The sequence below is a fragment of the Grus americana genome, chromosome 10, assembly GCF_028858705.1.
Source record: "Grus americana isolate bGruAme1 chromosome 10, bGruAme1.mat, whole genome shotgun sequence".
Lineage (NCBI taxonomy): Eukaryota > Metazoa > Chordata > Aves > Gruiformes > Gruidae > Grus > Grus americana.
This window is the reverse complement of record NC_072861.1, coordinates 15,083,319-15,095,178: the sequence shown is the minus strand read 5'-3', so window position 1 is coordinate 15,095,178 and position 11,860 is coordinate 15,083,319. Positions and strand designations below refer to the sequence as shown.

At 44.5% G+C, this 11,860-nt stretch overlaps 1 protein-coding gene across 1 annotated transcript in view; it reads right to left on the bottom strand.

Annotated features, from left to right (window-relative positions):
• Positions 1–641: 641 nt before the first annotated feature.
• CTXND1 (cortexin domain containing 1) overlaps positions 642–11,860 on the bottom strand; it is a 36,009-nt gene continuing 24,790 nt past the window's right edge. Inside the window, exons 2-3 of the mRNA XM_054837537.1 lie at positions 9,176–9,353; positions 642–4,218 (exon numbers count right to left, since the gene is read on the bottom strand). Coding sequence (XP_054693512.1) covers positions 3,985–4,164 — 180 coding nt within the window. The 5' untranslated portion in view covers positions 4,165–4,218; positions 9,176–9,353 and the 3' untranslated portion in view covers positions 642–3,984. The remainder of the gene's footprint in view (positions 4,219–9,175; positions 9,354–11,860) is intronic.

Genomic DNA, 11,860 nt, shown 5'->3' with positions numbered 1-11,860 from the left:
AAGTCCTTCTGCCAGAGGACTCACTGCAGGGACAAGCAGATATAAAGCACCCAGCTTTCAGGCAACAGAGTCCTTTGCTAATTCTTTCATGTTGTAAATTTGTCTCTTCATCTTTTTCAAGAGGAGGAGTTCCCTGGGTGCTTTTTACTCAGCATATCCCATAGTCTGTGGCTTCTTCAAAGAGACCCCACAGATGCTCCGTGCTCTTCATTTTCAGTTGCTAGCGGGAGGGATTCCAGTCTCAGAGGCCCTATTTCTTTCGGTATGCAGTGTGTTACTGATAATGAATTGCTGCAATACAGCATGCTGCGGTCCCCCACTGAACCGAAGCTCTGCTTAGCTCAGTGCTCTTCCCGACCCAGGGAATAATGTGAAATAGCTATTTTGGAGGGACTGACCTTCCAGCAAAGCCACAGGAACACTTGGAGGTCCATCAGCTCTGTCCTGAGCTCCCGAGAGTCTGCAGTGGGTTTACTACGCATGGAGCAGTTCTCTCCTCACCCCCGCCCTCCAAGGGGGGCTGTCAGGAATGTAAAACTTACTTGAAAATCATGTTTTTGCAATGTGGGTGTTTTTAAGAGGTCCTGGCAACTGGAAGTGAACCACAACAGAGACAACAAGAATGTTTTCCATGTCGAAGCTGTTTATTGTGTTAGATAAATACATTTGCAACAAGTTTGAATTATTTCCTCTGAGTGCAATTGCTGGTAGTATGGCATAATGATTAAAAAACGAAAACTAGCAGAGGCACTTGTTGCATGCAGCTGAAATTACTACCAAGCCCAGCAATGCAGCCCCAGCTAAACCAGACCTTCCGCTGGCCGTGAGCGCAGCGCTGCTGACAGGGCTCACAGGGTCGGCATCGGGAGGGAGCTGCAGTGACGCACCTCGGGTGGGCATGTCCCGACTCCGAATGCAAGGAGCAGAGAACTTCTGCTTTTGGCATGATGTTTAGTATTGCTTTTGGTTAGGGTGGTGAGGTGGTATGATTGTAACCAGTGGGGGAAGGCAGAAATTAGAATGCATTTACATTATCTATATAAAAACAATCACATTGACTTTTACAGTCGTGAAAGGTGGGATGTGAATTTGTAGATGCTTATGGAGACCTTTTTTGTCAACAGAAGGATGAACTTGACAGGCTATGCCAGGAACTTAAGTACCTTTTTGTTACAAAATAGAACTACCCATAGGGATCTTTTCCTTTAGGATCTTCAGAAAATCCATAAAATGGTTTGTACAGCTGGACAAACAGAGGAAAAAAAGAAGTGGCAAACATTCTTGCCAAGCAAAGTCGTTAATTTGCTTCCCCCGCATTTGTAACCCTTTGTTCTCACACAGGCTTTGCTCCTGCAAGGACTAAGTGTTGCTGTCCCTGCCCTGCCAAGGACACAGCACACGAGTAACCCTGTTCTCTGTGTAGTCAGGCAGCCTGCTCAGAGGCTTAAACTTAAGCACGTGCGTAAGTCCTTAGCTGAGCAGGGGCTTATCAGTGATGCGTGACAAAGCCAGAGAGTTCTGCATGCAGATAAATATTGAGTGGAGTATTGGCACTGGGAGAAGTGATGACAAGCTCTGGTCTTGCTCTGCATCAGCTGCGAACCCAGCCAGGTGACCGGCAAACTGAAGGTGTCTCTAGCCTGGCAATAGAATTCATTTGGGGTTTTGTTTATTCTGTAAGTAACCTCAGTAATATCAAGGTGGGGTACGAGACTTGCTGACAAAAGATGGGTTCTAAATGCTACCCCAGGGAACAGAAGCAATCTGCTTTGAGCTAGGGCATCCATTCCTATAGTACAGATAGACACAGTGTGAATGAGACCAACGTGTTTGCTCAAAGTATGGTGAGCATTAACATTCACGCTTGAAAAAGTCCTGTTACTGGTGATTAGCTGGCTAGCAGAAACTGAGGCTAAATAACAGCCTGGTGAGCCATCTGCAGTGGGTAATTGAAGCAGTGGAGGTCTCTTGGTAGAGAATAGCACGATTAAAGCCAGTCCTCAAATCTCCTGGCTCCTGAATGGAATCTCCTACAACAGAGATTAGCAAAAAAATGTGCAGTGCAAAAGATCCATGCAAAAACCTCCATGTGCGTCATAGCCTGCTATTTTGGGAACTCTGTAATCACAGTGCTGAGCACCTTACATCCAGACTGTCCTCACAAATCAGTGGACTATGTAACAAAGCCAGGTGCTGTTTGGCATGACTCAAAACACTACAGTCTTAAATGGAGAGTACATGGAGGTCTGGACAAGTCCTCTGCCTGGGGAGAACTTCCCTCGCTGAACACTGAGATTCAGATCTTCCCCATTGGCTTCATAAGGAAGAATTGTAAATCAATACCTTATTTCTGTATCCCTATCCAAAGTTCTCCAAGTGCTTTCTGGTATTATGAGACAGACAAAACAATGTGAGACAAGTTAATATTGTTGTACCCATCTCCCTGATGAGTAGACTGAGGCCCATAAAGAAGTGACTTGTGTGATCGTCAAACAAATCTGACAGCACTGAGAATAGTAACCTGCAAGGTCTGCATCCTGATTCCTTGTCCCAACCTTTGGCTCCACCTTTCTCACCCACTGTGCATCCCCTCACAGCAAGAACCCAGAGGTCAGGTAGGATGGTAAGGAAGAGGAGAAACAGTGAAATGCCCTTCTTGCACATTTGTGCTTTCAAGTCTTGTCTGCTCGTGATGCTTGTTGTGGTTCCAGTACCTGCTCTCTATTGCTTCAGCAACTCCTTACAATCCCTTAAGCCAAACACGTCACTAAAAAAAGGCAGCTGTGAGCAAAGCTTAGAATTTGGGGGGTAGAGGACATTAGAATCCCTCAATCCCCACTCTTCAAAAGGTAAATAATAAATTTCTAAAGCTTCCCTGTTCCTTTATGCCTTCTTGCATAATGGCTGTCTTAATGAATTGAGAGAAGGAAATGTACAGCTATTCACCTTAGAAAGTTGTGGAAAAATTCTTCTTTTAAAGGTGCTGAATTTCTCCGAGGTAGAATGCATATTATTGTGTGTTACTGTAACTGTTATGCTGAGGAGTCTGAGTGACAAAGCTAGGAGCAACGTCTCCTTGCTTATTGTCTTTGTCATTCTATTTGTGTGTCATCTCACTGAAGTACACCTGAAACAAAAGTTGAAGTTGCATGTGGAATCACTCTTTGAAAAATCACAAATTCTATGTAGTTGAAACCAGCAGTGTCCAAGTTCTGGTCCATGGACTTCTGGTGGCTACCAAGCTCATCATAAGTGGTCAACATACATAGCTAATCCATGGACTCGTGGCAGATGATAAAATGCCTAGTGTTTGCATGAGTAGGGCAGAGTGAGGTGGTGCTATGAGGTCCACAGCAGTCCATGAGCCCCTTGGGATCTGTAGTCTGAGTGCTCCTGTGTCCTTATCACTGGAAATACGGCTGCACTGTGGTAGGGAGTGTATGTGCACAACCAAGTTTGTCGACAATAAATCTGCTCGTATGACCCTACTTAACCAGGGGTGCTTTAGTGTTTCTACTTAGTGACGCTACGGGATACAAAATTATAATATCTGGGCCCTTTTGGAAACATAAATATAATGACTGAGGAAGATATTTGAAGCAATCTATTTCCAGGAAAGACAAAATATTCTTCCTGCTTTTCCAAATTGTGATGGTTACCCTGGATTTGTGGGAGATACAGAGGGGAGGACAAACTGAGCTAGTCTGAGTTATATTAGGAAGAGTCTGGAGAGTCTTGTGCTACTTGAGTTGCAATGATAACTGTTTTCACTAAAATAAGGGTTGCTGCATAGTATTAAACTGTGCTGCCAGAATGGCGTGCTGATATCCTGATCGGTTGAGCAAGAATCATTCACTCTATGTGCTCTTAGAGATATTGCCGTTGCCCTGCGCATCTGGAAATGGCTGTTTGCGTGTTGGCCTTCCCGGTAGGAGAAGGCCTCCTGGATCGCAGCATTTTATGGCTCTGTCTAGTGAAGTCCTTTCAGTCATCTAGATGCTGCTCCTCCCACGTAGACGTGGGGATGGCACTGTAAGGGTCCATGATGACTTTTGCACAGCGAATAATCATCACAATCAAGAAGAGGCAGAGGAAGACAAAACAGGCTAACGTCAGTCCCTTGTCCACATCAACGTACACAGGCTCTGGGGTTGGTCCCTCCATTGCTTATGCTGCTCTTCACCCGGGTGTATAGTTACTGCTAACATCATCAACCACCTGCAAAACAAACACTGTGTCAGACAAGGGATTGCTGCTCCTGGGTATGGGGAAACTTGGGGGTGGAACTGGAAACAGAAAATCTCTCTGATGTGTTCTTGCAGGGAAATAAACCTGCTGGAAATGTCATAGCTTGGGTAACTGAGAGAGCTGTGAACAGGAGAAACCTCATCTCCAGCTTAATTTAGCCCATGAATGCTTCTTGCTAAAATATTAGCCAATAAAAAGAGATGTTAACAAAGAAAAGAGAAGCAGTGGTGAACGAGCGCTATCCACTTGAAATATCATCTCTTAGAAGAGGTACAGACACTGTTCTTGTCTCAGCATTTCCCAATCACAAAAATATTTTGTCTCTGCTAGTGTGAAAGAGCAGACAAATGGCAGAGCAGACTGTTTCTATCCCAATTTTCCTATCTGTCCAAACATTCCCTGTCTCTCTGGCACAAAGCAAAGTGAAAATTATGCGTACTCATTTTCCATAGCATTTAATCTCTGGTACTCAAAGGTTCTCCAGGCAATAGAAGATTTTTAGGAGCAATATAATTTTTAAGTAGGTGTTTTATCACCCAGAGAGGTAAAGGGGATTATGTGATTAGTACAAGGATTATTTTATTTGATGCAGATGTCCGCATAGCTGAAGGTCTCTTCTGACCTCATCATCTGAATCCATAACCAAAATGGCTTCAGCAGAGATTGACTCCCTTCTGCCTCTGCAAGTTTGCCTCTGGATAGTTCATTAGCTGCTAACACAGATTGCTTTGTACAATGATGCTGAAGGAGAGGAACTGACCCGACTCAGGGAATTGAGTCACTGCCCAGGGAGGGGGGAAACTTTTCCTGACATGCACCTTTGGTCAAGGTGGGAGGTAGAAGTGTTAAGGGTAACTACTGTAAAAGAGCAGGGATGTGGAATGCCTCTTTAAAACAAGCAGCAACAAAAAAAGTTATTCACATCAAATGCAATAATCAATCTGAGGAGGGAACCCTGCTTCATTTGGAGAAGATGGGAAAGAGAAGATATTGAACCATGGGGACAGTTGGGTGGAACTTGGGTATCCAATGGTCTAGTTGCTCTCTATAGCTACCTTTATGCAGCGAGCAGATCCCAGGTACAGGTTTTATCTATGCAGCCAAGTTTGCCCAGCTACATTTCCAGTGAGCTGATGCTGCTGGCAGGGCTAGTTCAGTAGCGGTTCACATCTGGCTGGAGCATCGTGTTGTGCCAGCTGTGAGTGAGTGTCCCAGTGACTCCAGAACTCTTATGCCCTGAGAATTTTTCTCAGGGTGAACTGAGGATCTTTTATTTTAAAAGTTCACAGTTCTTTCTCTGTCTCGTAATTTACTCCTTTTCAAGTTGTTTTCCAATTTCACCACCTCCTAGATCCTACAAGGCAAGTATAAATCAGCTGGGCCCTCTAGTCTATTTTAAGCACAAGGACAGCAGATTTTTTTAATTTCCTGAAAGCACAGAAATTACTGTGACAGCCGGTCCTGCAGCAGGGAGATGAAAGAGAAGCTGATGATGCGAAGTGAATGAAACCAAGCAGATACTGCATGTATTTCCCAGTCAGATCCCGAGGATGGACCAGCAAGTTTGGGCTCATGAAGAAATCACTGAGGAGTAGGGTCAGACTCGTAATGCTCTGCTGGCTTGATCAGAGGTCTGTTATTCCCGGAAGACTATTTCAAGCCAACAGATCTTACGTTTTAGCTTATAACTTCATTTGGTGAAAAGGAGTCAAGGCACTGTCAGCAAGGCTGACTATTAAGTGTGGATACTTATTTTTTTTGTGGAGCAGAAGCAAAAAATGTTATCAGAAGTACTAGTGTAGCCCAGTCCTTCCTGAAGTACTCTTGTGAAGGTCCAACAAAGATGGATTTGATTTTTCCCTCCTGATATTCTGGCTATTGTGTCACGTGATGTTATTCTACACTGTTACCTTCTGCGGAATATCAGAAGTACCTGGTAATTTCCATCAGTACTGATCTTTGACAAACTGCATTTTCAGTCAGATGTACTTTTTTCTAAAAGATGAATCATTTACTCGGAAAATGATAGGAGGTTTCAAGTAGAGATCCATCCCTTGGAGATTTTTCTCTTCAAAATGAATCATGTAATCTCATGGGAGTTCAAGTGCTGCATCCTTCTGCCTGCCTCTGTCCGCAGGACAGTGGATGGAGGATGTTTCCTGTGAAACATCTGAGCTATCATGGAGCCCTCCCTCCTACGGGAAGAGAAAAGCATGTTATGGGAAGGATACAACAGGCAGAAAACTTTACCCAGAAAGCAGAGTGAGAGCATATGGCATCTGAGCTGTAGGTCACAGAAGAAATTATAATGACAGCTTGAATCCAATGGTTTCAGGTTTAGGTTGATCTTTTCTGCCAAAAAAATCATCATTTTCAGAGGGAATATAAATATTTTTTTTCAAAAATCTGTGTTCTTGAGGTTGTATAAATCACATTTCTTCTTCTCTCCTTCTGCTCTCCCCATGAACTTGATAACATTTCTATGCTGTGACTGCTACACTGCATTAAGTCATTAGTGATGGAGAATGTATTTCTTGGGGCTGGCCAGAAGGACCTGCCTTTCCAAGCTGCTCTCCTCACTCACAGCTTGGCTGCTCACCTGAATCTGTCCGTGCCCCAGCATTATCAGAGGGGGAAGCCTCCTCTGGGGATCCGGCTTGTCGGAGCTGCACCAACATAATGCTCGTGCTCATCCGAGTGGCGTGGTGGATTAGGTGTCAGAAGGCATTTGGTAATGTTCTGCACTGTTAGTTATTGCAATCACATTTCAGCAGGCTTGGCTGTGCAGAGACAGTTATTGGCACTGAACAGATCTAGGTGCTGGAATGGGGTTGTCCAAGGCAGTTGTCTCCAGATTAATTTATTATTGCTGGAACATAATGCTGTTCTAGATCAGGTATCTGGGGACCAGCAAGAGATGGTCCCCAGATGTGAAAGGAGTTAACTGCATGTGTTCACTGGGGCTGGCTCCTCCTGAGAAAGTCCAGCTCCCTGGTTTTACCATGGACATGCTGTGTGACTATTATTTTCTAAATACTTTTAGCACCGCTGCAGGTGGGGATCTGCCTGTGGATACACCAGTGCACAGGGAGGGAACAACCTTGTTCCCACGTGAATATCCAACTTGCCTTGTGTCTCCCAGCACGTGTGCTGGGCAATGATGTGCTCGCATATATGAGCGAGGGTACAGCAGCCACGTGCTGCTCCCGGCTGTCTGCCAGGTACTTGTGGTCTTCCATCTCTGTAACAGCTGAACAACATGTTCTGCTTATTTTCCAATTCCTTGGCCAGTGCCTCAACCTCCCCTTGGATTTCCTTGGTGCCCAGCAGTATAGCCAGGCTTGGAGGGGCTATGGAAGCATCTTACAGGTTGAAGCAGAGCTGGTCCATGCTGGAGGAGGCCCTGGCTGCCCATCCGACCGTCTATCTGAGCCACAGGAGGATGTGCTGTGTACTTTAGCAGAATGGTTTTGCAGGTCCCAGTCTGGCTTGTGAAACCCGTCAGTGTTATTGAAACACTCTCAGTCCAGCTTGAGACTGGTTGGCTGGATGCTTTGCTCTTATTTACCAGCACACTCAATGTAGACAGCACATGCGAGGGGGGGGAAGAAAAGATTAGCAGAAACAATTATAAAGGTTCATGCTTGAATGATCAAATTTTCTCTGAATAGCTGAATTGTAGAAAATTACTTTTTTCCAGCTTGTCAGCACCCAGCTGTAGAATTATATTTTTTAATTTCTTCAGATTTGTTGAAAACATAATTTGGCTTAAACAAAGCCAACAGATGAAGAAGGGCAATCGCTGGTTCAGATTATTAGGCAGTTTAGCAGTCTTAGTGTATGCTCTTCTGTAAATCCCCAGGTGCTTCAGTACAATCTCTCTCCCTCTAATGGCTCTGAGAATAGCTGGGCACTGCAGGCAGCCTCTTGGAGAGGGCTGAGGGACTGTCTGCTTCCCAGCATCTAGACAGGACCGTCTAGAATTGCCCAGAAATGCTGGTGGCCCGAAACCACCCCAAAGCTTTTGCAGAAGCTCAGCGCAGTATTTCATTCTGCGGGTGCAATTTGGGAGCCTGGTGGTCAGACAGCGGCGAGTAGTAATAGTAATGGCATTTAAGAAATTGCAATCCCTGCAGCTGCAACGTCCCAGGGATGGAGCGGTGCTGGCTTGTGGTGCGCGCTGTAATTCGGTACCAAGAGTGACACCCTGCGCTTGGCTCCCTGTGCTTGGCAAAGGACCAGGACAAGGCAGCGGCTGTATCGCTTCAGGGGCTTGGCATCATCGAGTTTTGATGCCCTGGTCCCTTCAGCTTGTTCTTGTCTGACTGTTCCTGCGGCTGGGAAACCCTGCAGCCTGGCAGTCGTGTGCACCAAGGGTCAGGGACCACGGCCTGGGGATAGAGAACTGGGGTACCTCAATGAAGAACCGGTCCTGAGCATTTGGTCTTTCCTCTGCTGTTTGTGTTTCCCAGTGCTCTTTTCATGAGAGATTGCCACGGAAGGGAGGATATAGTCATTTTTTATGACCTTATGTACACGAGCAGACCAAGATATGTTGGCATCCTCTTTAGTATACGAGCTCTGTTACAGATGATATAATGTCTGTGCTCATCGGTGTGGCTGAATTTCACAATCATTCTTACCTATGCAAGATACTTTAAAATACTTGGTGGTTTTTTCCAAACCTGACAATCTTGGCACTGTCACTTTAAATCTAAGGCAATAATGTACCACATATTACAGTGAGCTGGTCTAAACCATACTAGTTCCTGTGCTGGCTAATCATGTTTCCACTCACCTCAACCTGTAGGGTATATTTCAAAAAAAATTTTTTTTTTCTTCTGGACTCCTTTCCCAAAACAATAGATATGCAGGGAGGGGAGGGATGGGAAATTATGCGATTTCATATATACAAGCAGATCCCTACCTTCCAGACCTGGGTAGGAAGCCTGTCACATCCCGGCATAGCAGCATTGTGGAGTTAAAATCCTGACTGTAGTCATATTTTAAAAGTTTTGTTAGTCAGTGTGGCTTTAACGGCGTTCAGGCTCCACTCAGGTTCATGTCCACCCAGACCTGGAAGCAGTTCTCCTCACCGGTGTGTTCTGGAAAAAGAAAAAAATAAATAATTTTGCAATTGCTCATCATGCAGGATGTGGGCGTTACGGATTCATTAAGCAGTTGGGAACTGCTCCAGTGACAGCCTGAGGCAATCGGAAACAGTCATACGCAAGATGGATTTATCAGACATTCCCTAGAAGAACATTTATGATACCAAGAATGATGCTTGAGTCCAAAGTTGTCATATCCCTATTTCTTAAACAAGCAAAACCCCCATTTTTAATTCATAGTGAAAGATCAAACAGGTTTGAATTAATACTACTCAGGAGTCTGCATCTTTCATTACTTTTTGGCTTTTTAATCTTTTTTTTTTTACAAAAATAGCCAGAATTAAAGTGAAATGTTTCAGTTGCTTAAAATTATTTGATTGATCTAAACTGATATACCTGGACTTAAAAACTATTAATTATTTGGATTTTTTCAGTCTGATTTGGGATGATATTATTTCTTACGCTCACACAAAATAATTTCACCCAGACAAACCCTTAAATTCATTTCTTCACTCAATTTTAACTCTCCAAAACTTCTTATGGCCCAGAGCCCATAACTCCTGCTCATCAGCATCGCTCATCAACTCAAAGCTGTGAGGTGGTGAGAGCCTGCCCGGTTGTTTTCAGGATGCCTACAGAGGCTGTTACTCTGAGGTGTTGGTACAGAAAGGAGTTTTAAGATGTAGGGTCTGAAGGCTGGGGAGAGGAACAAGCCAAAGATGACCCCAAACCCCAGGCGGGGGCACTTGGCAGGACGGGGTGTTGCTGGGGCGAGGGAGTAGAGGTGAATGGCTGGGAAGGAAGGTGAGGTGCTGCTTCAGGAATGTATCTTGTGTGTGCGTTGAATGCAGTCACCTTCAATTTGAAGTTCAAATCTATAAAAGAAGAGTCCGAACGCTTAATCATACTCTAATATTTTTAATCGAAACTAGATTGTTAAGAACTCGCTGCCTCTGAGCACAGAGTCAAATGCTGTAGATATAGACAGATGAGCTGCTCTCTACATCCAGAGAGCAATAATATGACCGCTACCTTCATTTAAAAATTAATTGTCCTTTTATACTTACAGTTCTTTCAGCAGAAAATCAATACTTTATTTCAGCAACTCTGGCTTCCTATGAGCGTGATTTCTCCTACGTATCTGTAGCACTCAGGCAAGTTTAATCTTTGGTTTTAACCCACTGTTTGGCTTTTTGGTTTGTTTAGTTTTTTGCTGGCTTTACATATTGGCTTCAAATCTTTATGCTCAGCTTAGTTTATGCAAACTCATTTATTCAACCTAGCCCGCTCAGTTATGGTCAAGAGACAAATAATCTTCCCTCAACACTTGCTTTTAGCCAGTCATAAATTACTGGATGTCAGTATTCCCTCTGAAGACTAAAGACATCATTTATGGGTGCCTAAAAAGTTGAAAACAAATAAACACATAAATCAATCTGGGGAAAGTCTTAAATTGCTGTTGCACAAATGTTTCCTTCTTACATAACCCCGTGGCAAGAATAACATTAATCTTCATTGAGAAAAAGATGCAACGTACACTTAAAATAACTGTGGGCTGCTTATAATTTGAGAGCGTCCTAAGTCAAATAATAATTTCTCACTCACTTGAGGAGCATGTGGTATTACTTGTTAATAAAAGAAAAAAAAAAGAGGTTGTGCTTAGGAACAAGTCACTGTTTAGAGCTATTGAGCTAGCTGATGGACAGTTGGGCTCTGGAGAGAAAGGTGCTTACAGTCTCCCCAAGTTCAACTAGCATGGATAATCCTTCATTAAACCGTGCTGAAGTGAGAGCCTGAGAACATCTGGGAACCTTTTTCAGAGGAGAAAAAAACCCCCTGGAAATGGTAGTTCAGAGGTAACAGGGTGGGTAGAGTCAGTGATGGACTTGATGAATTGCTGGCTCCTGGGCACAGCGGTGGGAAGTGCTAGGACTTAAGCAACATGTACTAGCTAAACAAGGGCGGGTAAGCCAGGACCCAGGTTGTAATGTCTTTGTATTGGCTGCTTTACAATCCATAGGGGAGCAAGAGAAGAAAGGACATCCAGTGCTCCCTCAGACTCCAGTTCAGGGGTGTTGCTAAATCTCCCCAATACCGTCCTCAGCTGGCCAGACTCTGAGCAAGCTGCGAGCCAACAGCCCAGCAAAAAGGAGAGTGGCGTCTCCTGTGCACACTGCAGGGACATTTCTTTGGTTCCCTATTTGCGTTTCCGCTGCGGGTGTGAGCCGCAGTGATTTTGTAAGGTGGTTCAACCCGTCCTCCTTGCAGTACTGGCTTCCACCCTGGGCGGGGGGCTGTTGGGAACACTGATTCAGCAGGTGCTGAAATCCTTTAATTGATAATGCCAGGAAAATGCAAAGCAATAGCTGTGATACGCAAAGTTTAGATGGGCTTGAAAAGGAACGTCTGTCTGCAGCAGGGCTATCCTTCCTTCAACACGTGTTTTGATAAGGAGCCTGAAGCTGCTTTTCCTATCACCCAGGGCTATGAGGCACAGTGTG